This window comes from Ylistrum balloti, unplaced genomic scaffold (assembly GCF_031769215.1).
Source record: "Ylistrum balloti isolate Yb309-2 unplaced genomic scaffold, AGI_CSIRO_Ybal_v1 Utg371242, whole genome shotgun sequence".
NCBI lineage: Eukaryota > Metazoa > Mollusca > Bivalvia > Pectinida > Pectinidae > Ylistrum > Ylistrum balloti.
Genome location: NW_026782672.1, coordinates 383,000 through 402,570, shown reverse-complemented (window position 1 = coordinate 402,570; position 19,571 = coordinate 383,000). Strand labels below are relative to the sequence as shown.

The window sequence follows — 19,571 nt, the reverse complement described above, 5'->3', positions numbered from 1 at the left end:
ATACAGGTATTAGCTATTGCCAATACAGGTGTTTGTTACTGTCAATAAAGGTGTTTGTTACTGTCAATACAGGTGTTTGTTACTGTCAATACATGTGTTTGTTACTGTCAATACAAGAGTTTATTACTGTCAATACAGGTGTTTGTTACTGTCAATAAAGGTGTTTGTTACTGTCAATACAGGTATTAGCTATTGCCAATACAGGTGTTTGTTACTGTCAATACAGGTGTTTGTTACTGTCAATAAAGGTGTTTGTTACTGTCAATACAGGTGTTTGTTACTGTCAATACAGGTGTTTGTTACTGTCAATACAAGAGTTTATTACTGACAATACAGGCGTTTGTTACTGTCAATACAGGTGTTTGTTACTGTCAATACAGGTGTTTGTTACTGTCAATACAGGTATTAGCTACTGTCAATACAGGTGTTTGTTACTGTCAATACAGGTGTTTGTTACTGTCAATACAGGCATTTGTTACTGTCAATACAGGTATTAGCTACTGTCAATACAGGCATTTGTTACTGTCAATACAGGTATTAGCTACTGTCAATACAGGTACTTGTTACTGTCAATACAGGTGTTTGTTACTGTCAATAAAGGGTGTTTGTTACTGCCAATACAGGTGTTTGTTACTGTCAATACAGGCATTTGTTACTGTCAATACAGGTATTAGCTACTGTCAATACAGGTACTTGTTACTGTCAATACAGGTGTTTGTTACTGTCAATACAGGTGTTTGTTACTGTCAATACAAGAGTTTATTACTGACAATACAGGCGTTTGTTACTGTCAATACAGGTATTAGCTACTGTCAATACAGGTACTTGTTACTGTCAATACAGGTGTTTGTTACTGTCAATACAGGTGTTTGTTACTGTCAATACAAGAGTTTATTACTGACAATACAGGCGTTTGTTACTGTCAATACAGGTGTTTGTTACTGTCAATACAGGTGTTTGTTACTGTCAATACAGGTATTAGCTACTGTCAATACAGGTGTTTGTTACTGTCAATACAGGTGTTTGTTACTGTCAATACAGGCATTTGTTACTGTCAATACAGGTATTAGCTACTGTCAATACAGGCATTTGTTACTGTCAATACAGGTATTAGCTACTGTCAATACAGGTACTTGTTACTGTCAATACAGGTGTTTGTTACTGTCAATAAAGGGTGTTTGTTACTGCCAATACAGGTGTTTGTTACTGTCAATACAGGCATTTGTTACTGTCAATACAGGTATTAGCTACTGTCAATACAGGTACTTGTTACTGTCAATACAGGTGTTTGTTACTGTCAATACAGGTGTTTGTTACTGTCAATACAAGAGTTTATTACTGACAATACAGGCGTTTGTTACTGTCAATACAGGTGTTTGTTACTGTCAATACAGGTGTTTGTTACTGTCAATACAGGTATTAGCTACTGTCAATACAGGTGTTTGTTACTGTCAATACAGGTGTTTGTTACTGTCAATACAGGTATTAGCTACTGTCAATACAGGTGTTTGTTACTGTCAATACAGGTGTTTGTTACTGTCAATACAGGTACTTGTTACTGTCAATACAGGTGTTTGTTACTGTCAATAAAGGTGTTTGTTACTGTCAATACAGGTATTAGCTACTGTCAATACAGGTACTTGTTACTGTCAATACAGGTGTGTGTTACTGTCAATACAGGTGTTTGTTAATACACGTACTTGTTATTGTCAATACAGGTGTTTGTTACTGTCAATACAGGTATTAGCTACTGTCAATACAGGTACTTGTTACTGTCAATACAGGTGTTTGTTACTGTCAATACAGGTATTAGCTACCGTCAATACAAAAAAACCAGCGGTGTAAATACATAAATACAGCACCAAATACAAATACCATTGGGCTTAAACCCCATTGTTTTAACTTGTTGATATAGTGAATTAGAAATGTTGAAGCTGATATGTTGTGACAGATGGAATGGGAACAGACAAGTTCGTGGGAGGTCAAACCTGACGAACAAGTCTCCATGTACAATGCCACCTAGCCTGTACAACATGTAATAATTACATCAAATCTGACTCATACAAATTCATTACAGAGACCTGACACAGACTGCTGGAGAAATATCTCAACAATTTCTAACCACAGCATGTCAGTGTAACTGTAACGACTAAACAAACGACCCTGATAGTTATAAACAATCAAATACATGGGGTTGGTATTTAGTTATAAAATCAGTTTTAAGTACAATTTTTTTCTTCACCTAGTGTCTTATATAGGCTTTAAAACTAGGTTCTGATTAGAGTGACTCATCACATTCACAGACAATTGTTAAAGGTGTTCCGATATGACAAAACTTTGTTGAATCATTCATCAATTTTCCATTACGTAATTCATAAAAGCAAATCATTTGTATAGATAGTTCATTGACAGTTGCTTAACAAAAGTATCATAATAAAACCCACTCAATACATGAAATCATTCGTGCAATACCTGTAAGACACAATGATTTCATGACATCCCACACAATACCTGACTCACTGAAAATTCCAAGTAATACAAAAGAACTGATTTCAAAAATACCAAATTCATCACATACTAACACCCCGGAATGCCTTTTAGACATTGTAAGCAATCAAACGATTAATGAAACAGGATTGTGTTGAAATACAAATAGAGGCAACGTAAGAAATATTTCCTGTCTTTTTACAACAATTGAACCAAGTAGTCTAGATTATGGTTCCTTATTGGTACAACAATTTACTTGTCTATTGCATCACTAGAATATACGTCATCTACAGGATACAATGTCCTGGTTTAACCTTTCTCTAATTCTCCTGACAAATCTGATTAAATTTGTATGTGGTTAATAACAAGTCTTGGGGATCACAAAACATCTGATGTACCTCGTAACCTGGTGGAAACGGAATGTCATTGTGTACCCTGTCATTAAGTCATCTTTTAACACTATTATACAGACACGTGATACGCTGTGTATTATTTGGAGGTGGCTATTTAGTTTCTGACTGTATGATAAAAGATAGCAGGGTATGTAGGGACAATCGAACAAAGACATCACAAGATGTGATAGAATTTCATCATTCTGATGATATTTCTTCTGAAGGTTAAAATCTTCTGTTGTATGTAAATGAGTTCATTTAAATGGATCAGAGAACATTAAAACCTAACATGTCCTAATACATCAGTTATATGTACTGTTACGACACCTCATATCCTTCACACATACAGGTGTCAGACATTTTTCATGATTTCCACATTCTATAAATAGATGATGAGCCATCACGTTGGTATTGTAAGATATGATGAAGTAGGAGGTAAAACCAAAGTCAATCTTTTACAGATTTCAAAAACATTTACATGTTTATTTAAAGGTCATGTACTAATACATTCAGTTTAAAATACATACATTGACATCAACAACATTTAAACGTGTACCCAGCCATACATTCGAGACAGGATAACATACTCCTGTCATTGAAGCCAGCTCAGTTGATTACACAAGTGTTGTGAAAAGTGCTACTTAAAACATAGACAGAGACACAGGTAGACAAGTAGGGACTGAGCACTCACTTGAATTATAGACAAAGACACAGGTAGACAAGTAGGGACCGAGCACTCACTTGGATTATAGACAAAGACACAGGTTGACAAGTAGGGACCGAGCACTCACTTGGATTATAGACAAAGACACAGGTTGACAAGTAGGGACCGAGCACTCACTTGGATTATAGACAAAGACTCAGGTTGACAAGTAGGGACCGAGCACTCACTTGGATTATGGACAAAGACACATGTTGACAGTTTCCTAGCTGGAACCCAGAATTTTTTTTCAAAATTTTTTCTTTAGATTTTCAGTGAATGAGTAATATTTTTTTCTTAAATGATAAGGACACATAGAAATATTTGGGGGAAGCAAAATATTGCCTTGGACAAGTGTATTTAGCAGGCTACTTGCCGTGGGCTAGTGCAATGAAAATTTTATTTTCACCCCAGTACATGAAGAAATATGAAACTTAACAATATTTTATAATGCTCAAACTACATGGGCACTTTATTATTAATTGAATTACAAATTCCTCCATACTTATGTATAAACATACATCTGTAATTATTCTATAACATTTTGTTCACCAGATGTTATCTGAAGTCTCCTTAATGAAGCTAGTCGTAGTCACCCTCTATCTGTAGCTACATAATACCCCTTCAACACTCCAACAATGACCTGACCTAATTAACTCTAATCATATTTCTTTATGCAGATTTTATGGAAATTCGATACACAGCTAACAGCAGTACCCAAGATACTTTAATTCTAATTGACTATAATTAAGATAATCACAAGATTTAATGGTCTTCCATGGAATATGTTTGAGTGTGTATTTTGCGATGGAATTAGATTAAGCTAAACCAATGAGACCTTGTGGTAAAAGTCTGTAATGTTATAGATGCCTATCACCCCTACTTCAATCTAAAATTGTCATAGAATACATTTTCTCCTAAATCTAATAACTTATCAACAATATTCTCAATAGGATAATTTTCTTCTGAATTTGAGTAAGTCTAGAACTTCTTTTTAAGAATGAGTCTATAAAGCTTGACCATGAATCTTTTGGAAGTAAATATTGAGGTCCAGGTACATATCAGATATCCATTTTTAAAAACTTATATATATGTAGTTGTAAAAGTGGTCATCTACAACTGTTCAAACCAATATATGGTTGATTATAAATTATTGATCTGAATAGAGTAAACATAATTTTTTTCAGTACACATGTTTCAAAGTTTTATCGTTTTAGCAAAAAGCTTGAAGCAAAACAGATATATTTTTCAGGAAAATCATTAAATAGGCAACAATGGTTTTATCAATAGGATCTTTTTTCCCCTCTTGTATTTTTTTCATCCTCAAAAAACAAAATAGCGAAATATAAATGCCTAAAAAAACCTATTAGTATCTAAATACCCAACAAACAAAGCATTGTATATCATACTATTACATTTATAGATGATTTTATGGTAGTTTAACCTCAGGTAAACCCATACACTTCAATACCTAGTCTAAATCCAGTGCTGTAAAAATAAGCTTGCTGAGAATCAGAATTTAAAATTGCACATTAACCACTCTAATTAAATCAGACCATTCTAGGGAAAATCAAACGGAGTTAAATCATATACCAAAAAGAATGATAATAAGTTCAATAGACAAAAGTCTACAGCAATGTATAATCACTGGATGATAAAGATCATACCCCTAAACCTCCGTACCAAGGATATAATACCCAATACTACAATGGTCACTTGGTTTTCTTTAGTTAAAGGTAAATATCTTAAATAATTTAGAAAAACTTCTACATTTTAGCATTCAAATCATTCATTGATGAAACCTGTGACATAAAACTTAAATTGTTTTACCTGATATCGTGTGTAAAACATTTGATGAGTCAGAAAACCAGTCAATCCATGTCATAACCTAGAAGAAACTGGTTATTTGAAAAAAAGTTTTGATCAATTACATTGATCACTTTAACAGCTTGTTAAGTATGTTACAAGTTATCATTTATAGAAGGTTATTCACTATCATTTGTCTAACATAGTCTCTCCCTGTGATCTGTCTAACATGGTCTCTCCCTGTGATCTGTCTAACATGGTCTCTCCCTGTGATCTGTCTAACATGGTCTCTCCCTGTGATCTGTCTAACATGGTCTCTCCCTGTGATCTGTCTATGACAGTTTCTCCCTGTGATCTGTCTAACATGGTCTCTCCCTGTGATCTGTCTATGACAGTTTCTCCCTGTGATCTGTCTAACATGGTCTCCCCCATTGATCTGTCTAACATAGTCTCCCCCAGTGATCTGTCTAACATGGTCTCTCCCTGTGATCTGTCTAACATGGTCTCTCCCTGTGATCTGTCTAACAAGGTCTCTCCCTGTGATCTGTCTAACATGGTCTCTCCCTGTGATCTGTCTATGATAGTTTCTCCCTGTGATCTGTCTAACATGGTCTCTCCCTGTGATCTGTCTATGACAGTTTCTCCCTGTGATCTGTCTAACATGATCCCTCCCTGTGATCTGTCTAACATGGTCTCTCCCTGTGATCTGTCTAACATGGTCTCTCCCTGTGATCTGTCTAACATGGTCTCTCCCTGTGATCTGTCTAACATGGTCTCTCCCTGTGATCTGTCTAACATGGTCTCTCCCTGTGATCTGTCTCTCCCTGTGAACATGGTCTCTCCCTGTGATCTGTCTAACATGATCTCTCCCTGTGATCTGTCTAACATGGTCTCTCTCTCCTGTGATCTGTCTAACATGGTCTCTCCCATGGTCTCTCCCTGTGATCTGTCTAACATGGTCTCTCCCTGTGATCTGTCTCCCCCTGTGATCTGTCTAACATGGTCTCTCCCTGTGATCTGTCTAACATGGTCTCTCCCTGTGATCTGTCTAACATGGTCTCTCCCTGTGATCTGTCTAACATGGTCTCTCCCTGTGATCTGTCTAACATGGTCTCTCCCTGTGATCTGTCTAACATGGTCTCTCCCTGTGATCTGTCTAACATGGTCTCTCCCTGTGATCTGTCTCCCTGTGATCTGTCTAACATGGTCTCTCCCTGTGATCTGTCTAACATGGTCTCTCCCTGTGATCTGTCTAACATGGTCTCTCCCTGTGATCTGTCTATCTCCCTGTGATCTGTCTAACATGTCTCTCCCTGTGATCTGTCTAACATGGTCTCTCCCTGTGATCTGTCTAACATGGTCTCTCCCTGTGATCTGTCTAACATGGTCTCTCCCTGTGATCTGTCTAACATGGTCTCTCCCTGTGATCTGTCTAACTTGGTCTCTCCCTGTGATCTGTCTAACATGGTCTCTCCCTGTGATCTGTCTAACATGGTCTCTCCCTGTGATCTCTCTATCACAGATTAACCCTGTGATCTGTCTAACATGGTCTCTCCCTGTGATCTGTCTAACATGGTCTCTCCCTGTGATCTGTCTAACATGGTCTCTCCCTGTGATCTGTCTAACATGGTCTCTCCCTGTGATCTGTCTAACATGGTCTCTCCCTGTGATCTGTCTAACATGGTCTCTCCCTGTGATCTGTCTAACATGGTCTCTCCCTGTGATCTCTAACATGGTCTCTCCCTGTGATCTGTCTAACATGTCTGTCTAACATGGTCTCTCCCTGTGATCTGTCTAACATGGTCTCTCCCTGTGATCTGTCTAACATGGTCTCTCCCTCCAGTTTCTGTGATCATGTCTCCCTGTGATCTGTCTAACATGGTCTCTCCCTGTGATCTGTCTAACATGGTCTCTCCCTGTGATCTGTCTAACATGGTCTCTCCCTGTGATCTGTCTAACATGGTCTCTCCCTGTGATCTGTCTAACATGGTCTCTCCCTGTGATCTGTCTAACATGGTCTCTCCCTGTGATCTGTCTAACATGGTCTCTCCCTGTGATCTCTCCCTGTGATCTGTCTAACATGGTCTCTCCCTGTGATCTGTCTAACATGGTCTCTCCCTGTGATCTGTCTATGACAGTTTCTCCCTGTGATCTGTCTATGACAGTTTCTCCCTGTGATCTGTCTAACATGGTCTCTCCCTGTGATCTGTCTAACATGGTCTCTCCCTGTGATCTGTCTAACATGGTCTCTCCCTGTGATCTGTCTAACATGGTCTCTCCCTGTGATCTGTCTAACATGGTCTCTCCCTGTGATCTGTCTAACATGGTCCCTCCCTGTGATCTGTCTAACATGGTCCCTCCCTGTGATCTGTCTAACATGGTCTCTCCCTGTGATCTGTCTAACATGGTCTCTCCCTGTGATCTGTCTAACATGGTCTCTCCCTGTGATCTGTCTAACATGGTCTCTCCCTGTGATCTGTGATCTCTCCCTGTGATCTGTCTAACATGGTCTCTCCCTGTGATCTGTCTAACATGGTCTCTCCCTGTGATCTGTCTAACATGGTCTCTCCCTGTGATCTGTCTAACATGGTCTCTCCCTGTGATCTGTCTATCTCTCCCTGTGATCTGTCTAACATGGTCTCTCCCTGTGATCTGTCTACATGGTCTCTCCCTGTGATCTGTCTAACATGGTCTCTCCCTGTGATCTGTCTAACATGGTCTCTCCCTGTGATCTGTCTAACATGGTCTCTCCTCTCCCTGTGATCTGTCTAACATGGTCTCTCCCTGTGATCTGTCTAACATGGTCTCTCCCTGTGATCTGTCTAACATGGTCTCTCCCTGTGATCTGTCTAACATGGTCTCTCCCTGTGATCTGTCTAACATGGTCTCTCCCTGTGATCTGTCTAACATGGTCTCTCCCTGTGATCTCCCTGTGATCTGTCTAACATGGTCTCTCCCTGTGATCTGTCTCACATGGTCTCTCCCTGTGATCTGTCTAACATGGTCTCACCAGGTTAGTTCTGTTATTAACATATAAAAATTAAGGACAAAGGATATGTACTGCAGTGTTTTCTGGTGGTGTTTTTACATGTCATCAATGACCTTGAATTTTTATATTTCAACATTTGAAGTTGAAGTGAATGACACTAAAAGTTAAGCCTAAAATACAAAATAAAAGTTTTAACATGAACAATAACAAGATTATTTACTTTTGACAATCTTTAACATGATTTTTTTTTATTTTTCAACTTAAAAAAATTGAAGATGTCTGTCTGCTACCAGTCAATATTATCTATAAACATGTGCTCTGATTTTATCAAATAAATTGTGCCAAAATTTCAGTCAATAAAATATGCCAATAAAATGCTTGCTGTAACCTGACACCAGACAAGATATAGGACGCAAGCAATAAAATGTCATTCCTGATCTCCTTTTATTTTTCACAATTTTTATCTCAAGTGAAATCAAACTATAAGGACAGCACAAGTCTCTATCTCCAAGAATGGAAGAAACTCTAGTGTCAGACAGAAGTATTAGTGAAGTATTGATATCCAACAACAAAAATAACATGTATACTAGCACCCAGCATGCAGTCTCTTGTTTGGGCAGCAAATGAAATGTCTCCTACATCAACTGGTGACAGAGAAAAGTCAAGCATGAAAAATCTTCACTTATAAATTGGCTGACAAGTGTTTAGTCAGTGGCCATGAAAACTCCACCTGTCATCAGAGGCAGAACCTTCAGAGGGTTTGTTGATCCCAACTCTGCTTCCTTTGATGTGTAGTAATGGTATCACCCTCCATGTGCACTGGCAATCTGAATGTGTTAAGTCGTTAGACAGTCAACCCCTGACTACATCTTTATGTATTACAGGCAAAGCCACAGGTAGTGTTTTTACTTTGTCCTCATGTGACATTCCCACCCTTCATTGACCCGTGATTCAGATGGCTGGTTTTGCTCTCTACTTATACACAATCCTACACATTCCTGCAACAGTGATTTACTGACATCTGTAAAGTTTCTCTGCTTTGTACTTTGAGTAAATTTAAAAACTTAAAAAGTTTTATCTGGAAAAAATGGAATCTTATTTCCTCCATTCAGAACTTCAATGCTGCCATATTGGGCGACAATTTAAGGAAGAAAACATTGGAATTTGACTAATTGTAGAGAAGTAACATCACAGATATATATAAAATCATGTAGCTACAGAAAAGTCAGTACAAAGCTCACTAAACCATCAGGGCCAACAGAGTACACCTTTATCTAAGCTAGCCGGTACAGAATACCTTCTTCTCTATAATTATCCTGAGCTTGATAAGTGACACCATTTATCAATAGCTACCGCTGGAATGTCCCTTTTTGTCATCATCTCGGGGGAAACAGTCACTCTCCTTGTAGGAGCGCTGTTAGCTTTAATCTGTCCAAAATTATTAAAATTTTTATTTATTAAATGGGATAAATTCACAGAGTCTTCAGCAGTTTTGAAATTTACTTCTAAGCATTCAAATTTTTTAAAACCAGAACAAACAAAAACTGCAAAAATAACAAAAAATGACTACATATAGACTTGTATTAAATCGATCATACCCAGGTAACATCCTACTTGTTAATACTTCCAGCTTGTAATGCTAATTAATATATATACCTACTTATTAAAATACTGTATCAAGTTTACAGTGGAATCATAATTATGTCACACAGTACACTTCCTGAGGTTAAGAGCTAATTAGCTATGATTAGGGATGGTTTCTCTGATTGATAGAAATAAACCAGTCCTTTTACTAGTATCATCAAACAAGGACATCACTTTCTTCCCCAGTGCATCTGTACATCATCAAACAAGGACATCACTTTCTTCCCCACTACATCTGTACATCATCAAACAAGGACATCACTTTCTTCCCCAGTACATCTGTACATCATCAAACAAGGACATCACTTTCTTCCCCACTACATCTGTACATCATCAAACAAGGACATCACTTTCTTCCCCAGTACATCTGTACATCATCAAACAAGGACATCACTTTCTTCCCCAGTACATCTGTACATCATCAAACAAGGACATCACTTTCTTCCCCACTACATCTGTACATCATCAAACAAGGACATCACTTTCTTCCCCAGTACATCTGTACATCATCAAACAAGGACATCACTTTCTTCCCCACTACATCTGTACATCATCAAACAAGGACATCACTTTCTTCCCCAGTAGGGTCGACAATAACTACAGCATGTATTTCATTGCATGAGGTAAAAACTACATGGTCCATTAAATAGCTTAATTCACAACTCAATGCTATAAATAGACATTGTTTACATATCTTTACAGTTGAATTGTATAATGCTGAAGTTTTTGAGCTTAATTGTATGTATTTCCCTATATTTCAATAAGACTGCATGATGTGGTTGTCTCAAGTTTTTACTACATAGCCACAACAGTACAAGGTCCTAACCAAATACCGTGTCTGAGTTGTTATCATCACTGGAGATGTAGGAATCATGCTCCAAACACCCTATTTTATAAAAAGATCAGTAATGTATGTAAGAGGCAGAATTTGTCCTGGACAAGCCGTTTTTGAAAATTTAAAACAAGGTGAAACACCATAATGTGGTAGATTTCACATCATACAATCATGTTGTATCCTGACCAATCAAGGAATGATGGAAAAAATACAGCTGTTTATGTGGAGTTCCTGGATGTAACAGGACACCAATGGCTGTTCATTTGGGATATTTCCTTCTCAAGTACATTTTGTTGTCAAAATTCATGAAAAATCATGATCTATTTCAATAAGGTATTGCCATGAATATTTGTAACTTTGGTTTTAAGCCATCAAATAAGTTTTATTTACAAAAATAATCAGCGGACATAACAGGACACAAATTTTGGAATAATCAAGCTTTATTTTGGTACAAATAGATGAAGATGAATTTTTTTCTTTATTACAATCGAATAAATAATATTGTTAAAGATTCAAAATAGTGTTTAAAGAATAGTGTTAAAGATTTTCATCTCTTGAAAATGATTTAAATCACCAGTTGCAATTATGGGTGTCTTTCATTACATTTATTTCAGAATCTGTGTCCAAAGCATATTTTGTAAAACAGAGATCCCAGAGGGATCTTGGTGCCCACCATTTGCTCTTTGAAAGTTGGATCTTTACCCTTCTTTTCTCCTTCCTTCTCCCAAAATCAAAAGGGCACAACTAGGGACCAAGGGAACCTAAATATGAAATGTAAGAAAGATACATCCCATACTTCTCACATAAAACATAGAGACCAACAACGTCCAGGTGCTATTTTTTCAAAATGTTGTAAATGTAAATGTCATCACTTCAGAACCAACCTCATTTCTTACAACTTGTGGTCAAGTACCAGCAATACTTCAACACTGGTGCTACAACTGTTCTGTTACATCATCACTTCAGAACCAACCTCATTTCTTACAACTTGTGGTCAAGCACCAGCAATACTTCAACACTAGTGCTACAACTGTTCTGTTACATCATCACTTCAGAACCAACCTCATTTCTTACAACTTGTGGTCAAGCACCAGCAATACTTCAACACTGGTGCTACAACTGTTCTGTTACATCATCACTTCAGAACCAACCTCATTTCTTACAACTTGTGGTCAAGCACCAGCAATACTGTAACACTGGAATGCAGTATTATTGGTGCCCCCCTAAAAAAAAGTGACCGATAAAAATGGAATATGCCTCACGGTGGAAGAGTAAATGCCTCGACATGGTGCCTAAACACACAAGAATAAAAATACCCTAGATTCCTGAGGAGGCACAGGTAGGGAATGAGGTCCAGAAAATACAAACCCTCACGATGGGAGGCCAAGGACCTCAGATAGAAATCTGTGAAAGTATTCCTGCTGCACCAGAAGGTAGCAAATATGACTTCCTGAAAGGAGGATCCATGATGCAGCGAGGGCCCTAACCTCAAAAGCCCGCACCTCTGATCTCTTCAGAAAAGCCTGTCTGAGCAGGGTTCCTAAGATAGCCTCCACTCTCTGGATCTCTGGACGAGAGTGCATCGTCCTGGACCGAGGCTGGCGAAGGAGAATCAATCTGGAGTGAAGTGCTAATGATTCCTCCAGCAGAAGAGCTCTGGAAACCAAGGTTGTCTCGGCCACAGAGGGGCTATCAGGAGTAAGGGACAGTGATGCTCCCAAAACTTCTGTAGCACCCTGCCCACCAGATTGTTTGGAGGGAATGCATCTCCTCTCTACTGTCGAAAGTAGAAGACAAATCTCTTTTATGACAGAGAGAAGATCACTGGAAAGGCTGGGACTTCTTGACTTGAGACTCTCCATGAACTCACATGGAGTAGACTCACTGCAAGGATGACAAAGGAGACAAGTGTCATAAAGGTCCTGATTTCCAATGAAATGGGAATACCCATGGACTGTGCCCTATCGTAATCCCGCCCAAGACATACTTACAAACAACCAACAAAATGTAAATAAGTATGTAAATTTGTGAACAAATTAACTCAAAACTTCAAGGCAAGCGATGTAAACGAAGGTAGACAAAAAGTCGAAAACAAGGCCAAAAAAAACAAACCAAAGTGCTGACAGTAAAACCGTAATGGTAGACTATGCGGCATACACCTCACGGACACATGGAGGAAGTAAACCACCGAAAATTGGCACAAAAACAATTAAACCAAATTAACATAAACAAATCGCAGATGGAGATAAACAATACCAACTGAGCAAAAAAAAAAAGACTCAGAAATCAAGTGAGTGACTGAAAGGCAAGAACATCAAAGAACTCATCTGAAACACTTCAGCCATCAGAGGTGCCATCAAGGAAAGAGGAAGGGAGATCACTTATGTCTCTGTCAAAATGACTCATGGGATGGCAGGTAGAGCGGGATTTTTTAATCTTTTGTTTTTGGGCAACAAAGATGGGTTCAGGTACTACATTTTGCACACTAAAATTACGGTAATTATTACTATATAGTTGTTCGATCTTATTTGCTGTCTGTGGACTAACCAATAAATATTCATCCTGTGATAAATCTGAACTTAGGTACAAGTTTTGAATTTTGAACCCACATTTGGGGGTAATGGGAACACTGACAGATTTGAAGTTTCCTACCTGTGGTAGTCTGTGATGCAGTAGATCTTGTTGTCTACATCTATCGTAAATGGAACACCATCCAGACAGTCATTACATACACAGCATCGGAAACAGCCAGGGTGGTAAGACTTTCCCATCGCCTGTAGGATCTGTAATAAAGTGTCATAGAGAATAGAAACAAATATACAGGTATTTATAAATTTTGACAAACACCTGAGTGTCCCATCAGCTAAATACGACTGAACATAACTATTTTAAATTTTATGATGTGATTGTATTTAATTTTATTTCTGATGTGTGTGGCAATAATGAAATATCATATATCGTATGTTGTAAAAGGCATAATAAAAAGTTGTGTAGAGTACATAAGCTGTATATATAATCTGACTATTAGTGACTTGTCATGTTCACCTTTCATTACCATACTGATTAACAGGTGAGTCAGTATTCATCGTTCTATTTAAGATAAATAATCTTAAGGAATGATCAACTGTTATAATTACAGGTAAAGATGACAACAGGTGGGTAAACCTACGAATACATGTCCAAATTAATTAGTCAAGGTAAAAGTAATTTTCAAGATTATATATACACATAGTAACAGTTTAGAAGATTTAGGAACAGGTTTACATAAAAGATTACCCTCAGAAGTTCTGCTACATACAAATACAGTTATTCCTGTGCAGGTATTAAGTTTTAAACCAGATTCCTGAAATATATCACAGTGATGACAAATGGACAATTTGAGTTCAGGGAAGGCAAATCTACAACCACCCGATGTTTAATCAGATATTTGGTGGCTTAAACAGTGATTTCTGCTGAAATGATTGGATTCACACCTACTAATGTTCTAGATATAATTCCTACTACATTCCCATCCAAAAGACAGGTACCCTGTATAAGCAATGAGAAGTGACTAACCTTAGTGATGCTAAGGACCATGACATCAGTCTTGATATAAACTGAGGAATGCCCATTTGCTGCCCTACTCCCCTTTACCCCTGTGTACACAGACCTAGCTTTTGCCTGTGTGCACACATGCATGACAACCCTATACATGCATTATATATCCAGACCCGTCTTAATACAGTGCATTATCAATATGTTGTATTGTAACCACAAAACTTGTCCACCTGATGATTTTCTTATCATTATAAGAGAAAGTAGCCGTTAGCCAATAAATATGCTTCTTACAAAACTGTAACCACAAACTTGTCCACCTGATGATTTTCTTATCATTATAAGAGAAAGTAGCCGTTAGCCAATAAATATGCTTCTTACAAAACTGTAACCACAAAATTGTCCACCTGATGATTTTCTTATCATTATAAGAGAAAGTAGCCGTTAGCCAATAAATATGCTTCTTACAAAACTGTAACCACAAACTTGTCCACCTGATGATTTTCTTATCATTATAAGAGAAAGTAGCCGTTAGCCAATAAATATGCTTCTTACAAAACTGTAACCACAAAATTGTCCACCTGATGATTTTCTTATCATTACAAGACAAAGTAGCCGTTAGCCAATAAATATGCTTCTTACAAAACCTCACCACTCTTTTCTTTATTACAGCATAGTCTTAACAAAAGGCACACTCAACTTTTAAACAATTTCAGTAAAACTTATTTTCCATAAACTTTACATCAAATTTTCCAAATTGCTCCTTGCTCTTCAAATACATACTGAATCACATTTTCTTTTCAAATTTCATTACATGCATTTGTTTCCATCCTATATTTTCAAAAAGCTATATACTTCGTGGATGATTTTCTGTAATGAATTTCACTGAAACAATTCTTCTTTTCTATTATTTTTATAGGAATTACAGACAATGAAGTTCCTGTTTCTATAATAAAAACAATTGTGGTTACCATGGCACCCAGCCATATGCTATCTTGGCCAGTTTACATAAACAAGCTACAAAACAGTGTTTGGCACATTTCTAGATTCCCATGAGATTGATATATCAGTTGGGGAGGCTGGCCAAGACTGGACTAAATCTGCTGTGTTACTAATCACACTAAGTATACTGTTGCTACGGTGATGAGTATCTGACATAATTATAAAACTACAGTAATACTAATATCTACAGATGTCTCAATCACTTCATCCTTGCATCACTATATCAAAGATAAACATCAGCTGGTCACACCTGATGCCCCATACTGTTTGTAAACACATTATGTTTTAGGATTAATACAAGGAAACAGTTTTAGGCAATAACAAAATAACAGCTTTTGTTTCTAGGACTGATATAAGGGCACAGTTCAGGTTCTTAAGGACTGGTACAGGGGCACAACTTGGGTACGTAAGGACAGATACTTGGGCACAGCTTGGGTTCTCAAGGACTGATACATGGGCACAGTCTGGGTTCTTAAAACTTGGTACCAGAGCACAGCTTGGGTTCTTAAGGACTGGTACCGAGGTACAGCTTGAGTTCTTAAGAACAGATGCATGGGCACAGCTTGGGTCCTTAAGGACAGATGCATGGGCACAGCTTGGGTTCTTCAGGACGGAAATGTGGGCACAGCTTGGGTTCTTAAGGACCAGTACATGGGCACAGCTTTGGTTCTTAAGGACAGATACATGGGCACAGCTTGGGTTCTTCAGGACAGGTATTTGGGCACAGTTTGGGTTGTTACGGACAAGTACATGGGCACAGCTTGGGTTCTTAGGGACAGATACATGGGCACAGCTTGGGTTCTTAAGGACAGATACATGGGCACAGCTTGGGTTCTTCAGGACAGATACATGGGCACATGTGCACATGAGCACATGGGCTCTTGGTTATTGCAACTGACACAAGGGCATAACTTTAGATTCTAGATGACTGATACAAGAACAAGGCTTTGGGTTCTAGGACTGAATCAAAAAACAGCATTGAGTTCTTGTAAAGGACACAGATATGCCTACATATTTCTCGGGCCACAATATCTGGCAGGCTTTACAACAGAAAGGCTTCTAACATCTATCATGGTAAAGAATAACTTGTATCAATAGTTATCCTTCCTGCAATGTAAGGCTATGTCTACTACTGGAAAGCCAACACATAAATACTCTTTAACACCAGAATAGACAAATGCTATTCTGTTGTCTCGCGATAAGCCCATCCCTATGTCTTTGAGTCAAGCTTGATGTGTTGGAAACCAGGGTTATTACTTTGGTTCAAAGCAAATTAATTAAAAAATTTAAATGATGTTCATTCATGGAACACACAACTAATGGGCTTTGACCAGCACCATAATTTATTTAAGTATTATGTGAGGCGGTATATCATGGTGAATATGTTTGTCCTGACAGTGGAGTTGATATTGTTCTAGGAATGCTACATATCATTTCAGTACTCACCATCTCCATGATGAGGTGACCACAAACACAACATTTCTCTGCTGTCTGCTGGAACCCAGAGTACTGAAAAATGCAAAATAAATGTCGTGGTTTTCATCATCATTACAGTACACCTGTTCTGAATTGGAATGTGAGATGTGATTCAAGTAGCACATTTAAACACCTTTCCCCTGCTATGCCCTCCCTCACTACCTCTTGATCTCAGCTGTTAGTTCCTGTTGTAATAAATATGTAACTATGTGCAATCATAAAACCATCCTCGCCCTAATCTCTTTCAACCTCTGAGCATCCAGATTTTGTCCTGTTTAGCCTTACCCACCACATAAAACCCTCCCGCCCCCTCTCCCAACCAATTCATCACCAATGGCTCCACCCCTTTCAGTACCAACATTTATTGTATATCCTCACCTGTATTATTACATTCCTAATATAACAACTTCTACCAATAGTTTCAAGTTATGGTTTACACAACAATAAAATGGAATACAACAAAGAAAACATTGCTAAATTAACAAAATCTTCAATCAAACTTAGAGTAGATGAAACTTTGGCATGATATAAACAAAGAAAAAGATTGCCCAGCAACTTCAGTAAAAGTACAAAGAGAATATTGGTAATTAGTAATGGTATTACAGTAGGAGCACTCGTCTGCTTTACACAAATACCTATAGTCCCATTGATCATTACTAATTCTAAATTCTCTGACTACATACTATAAACAAAACCTGAATTATTATGTATAATTTGGTAAATTCTTGAACAAAGCAATAGAAAATTGCAGTAAAATTAATGTGAAGCCATTTGACACAACAACACCTGTTAAAAGAATCCCCACAATTTTACAACATTCAAACATTTCTGTCATTATTGCTTGTACAATGTTATCATTTCAGATTGACAGATATTTCATCTCCTTCGTTAAAAAACAACTTTGACTAATTATGTCAATACCTAGGAGTTTAGCAGCATAAAAAGTCCATTATCATTGGATAGTTAACTTTAAATTGTATACACTCATTCACCCAGGAAATCTTATATTTACAATAAAGCCTGCTAGGCCAAATAAGTCAAGTGTGGAAAGTGGAACATTAACTGATTAGTGTTCAATGAACTTGACAAATATTGTTTTGTCTGTGATTAGGTGGCTGGGTGTATATAGATAATCTGACATGTTTACTTCTTTGGCACTTGAGGGGACGCACGAAAGGGAACAAACAGAATGAAAGGTTGATGGAAAGCAGGGAGAAGGAGGGTCATGTGACATGGAAGTAGTGGTAAATAAGGAGATGGAAGGGGCCAGGAGTCCTACTGTCTGACAGAATATCTCAATCTATTGTTATCAGTCTACTTGCAGGTTTTTGTGGCTAGCACCTGTAATTGTTTTCTGTACCATCTAGAAAAATAATTATTTTAATGATAGTGTGAATGAGCTGGAAAGATCCATACAAAGATAAATGACATGAACATTCTCTAAATAGGTTATAGTTGATGGAAAGAGGGAAAAAAAGTCTTCAAACCTCAAATTCCTTTGGTGTGTTTTCCGAAAAGTCCAAACTATTTTATAATTACCACACTAGAATTATCAATGTCTTCTCATCATAACCACTGAAAGCTTTTTAAAGGGCATGTTTAATGAGAGCTGAAATCAATTAGTGGAGTCGCCAACTCATATTAATTTGTGTGAAAACTACTTAGCAAGAAGTCAGAGAACAGTGACTATTACTACCAAATTTATTTCAATTTACACCTGATGCACATTAGCAAGAACTACTGGCTAAGACTGTAATAGAAGTGTTCATTTTATCCAATGCTCCTAATGTTCAACAGCTTTAAAACTCAAGGCACTAATAAAGAAATCATATTTAATAACCATTTGAAAATAAAATCAAAGTTTTTTTGTTTAATTCAAAACATCTTAAATGAGAATAACAATTTTCATATTACAGAATATCATTTTCTAAAAAGAAAAAAGACAATATTACATGAACTCATTTAAAAGCAATTTCCTGTCAAGTGTACAATTCTCTGAAGTGGAAAGTATATAAGGTAAGTGGTGTGTTTGCTAATGACAGTTAAAATAGGTATCATCTCAGAGAGCTGTGCAACACTGCATGATTACAGATTCATCCTTCACAAAAACTGAACATTTCAATAATGTGAGCAATTTTAAAGCTAATTTTACATAATACAACTGTTGAGTTTCACATTATTTAAGTATCCCTACATCTAACTGTAGGTTTATACAAGTGACTTTCACTGACCAGATAATCCTCTTCACAGTAAACTTTTCCATGGACATTGTAAAACGCCTTCCCTCTGAGAGTCCGCCCTGAGAACATAGAACATATATTAGTGATCAGTGATTTTCTCACACTGAAATAAGGTTGATAAAATACAGGAAGTTGACATTAAACATTACATTTTAAGATATATCTCCCACCCACCAAAAATATTTTTCTTCCTAAAAAGTCACTAGAATTTAATCCACTTTATCACAAATAAATGGTGTTTTGGCAATGCTTAGAAAATAGTATAAGTATTTGATTTAATTAGCTAATAGTAACCATACTTCGAGACCATATGTCTGTCTAGATTTCTATAATAAGAATATGAATGTAGTCCATGAAAGATTTATTTAATTCTCAATGTCATCTTGAGTATGTCAATTATGTAATCCTTTCAACAGAAGTCATTACACCGATTATGACAGACAATAGTCTCTCCTTGAAATAAACA

At 37.3% G+C, this 19,571-nt stretch overlaps 1 protein-coding gene across 2 annotated transcripts in view; it reads right to left on the bottom strand.

Annotated features, from left to right (window-relative positions):
• The window catches only part of LOC132561606 (Wilms tumor protein 1-interacting protein homolog), a 62,407-nt gene that overhangs the window by 17,321 nt on the left and 25,515 nt on the right, over positions 1–19,571 (bottom strand). For both annotated transcript variants that reach the window (XM_060226304.1, XM_060226305.1), the window contains exons 3-5: positions 19,097–19,164; positions 16,836–16,898; positions 13,506–13,636 (exon numbers count right to left, since the gene is read on the bottom strand). In XM_060226304.1, the coding sequence (XP_060082287.1) occupies positions 13,506–13,636; positions 16,836–16,898; positions 19,097–19,164 (262 nt within the window). The remainder of the gene's footprint in view (positions 1–13,505; positions 13,637–16,835; positions 16,899–19,096; positions 19,165–19,571) is intronic.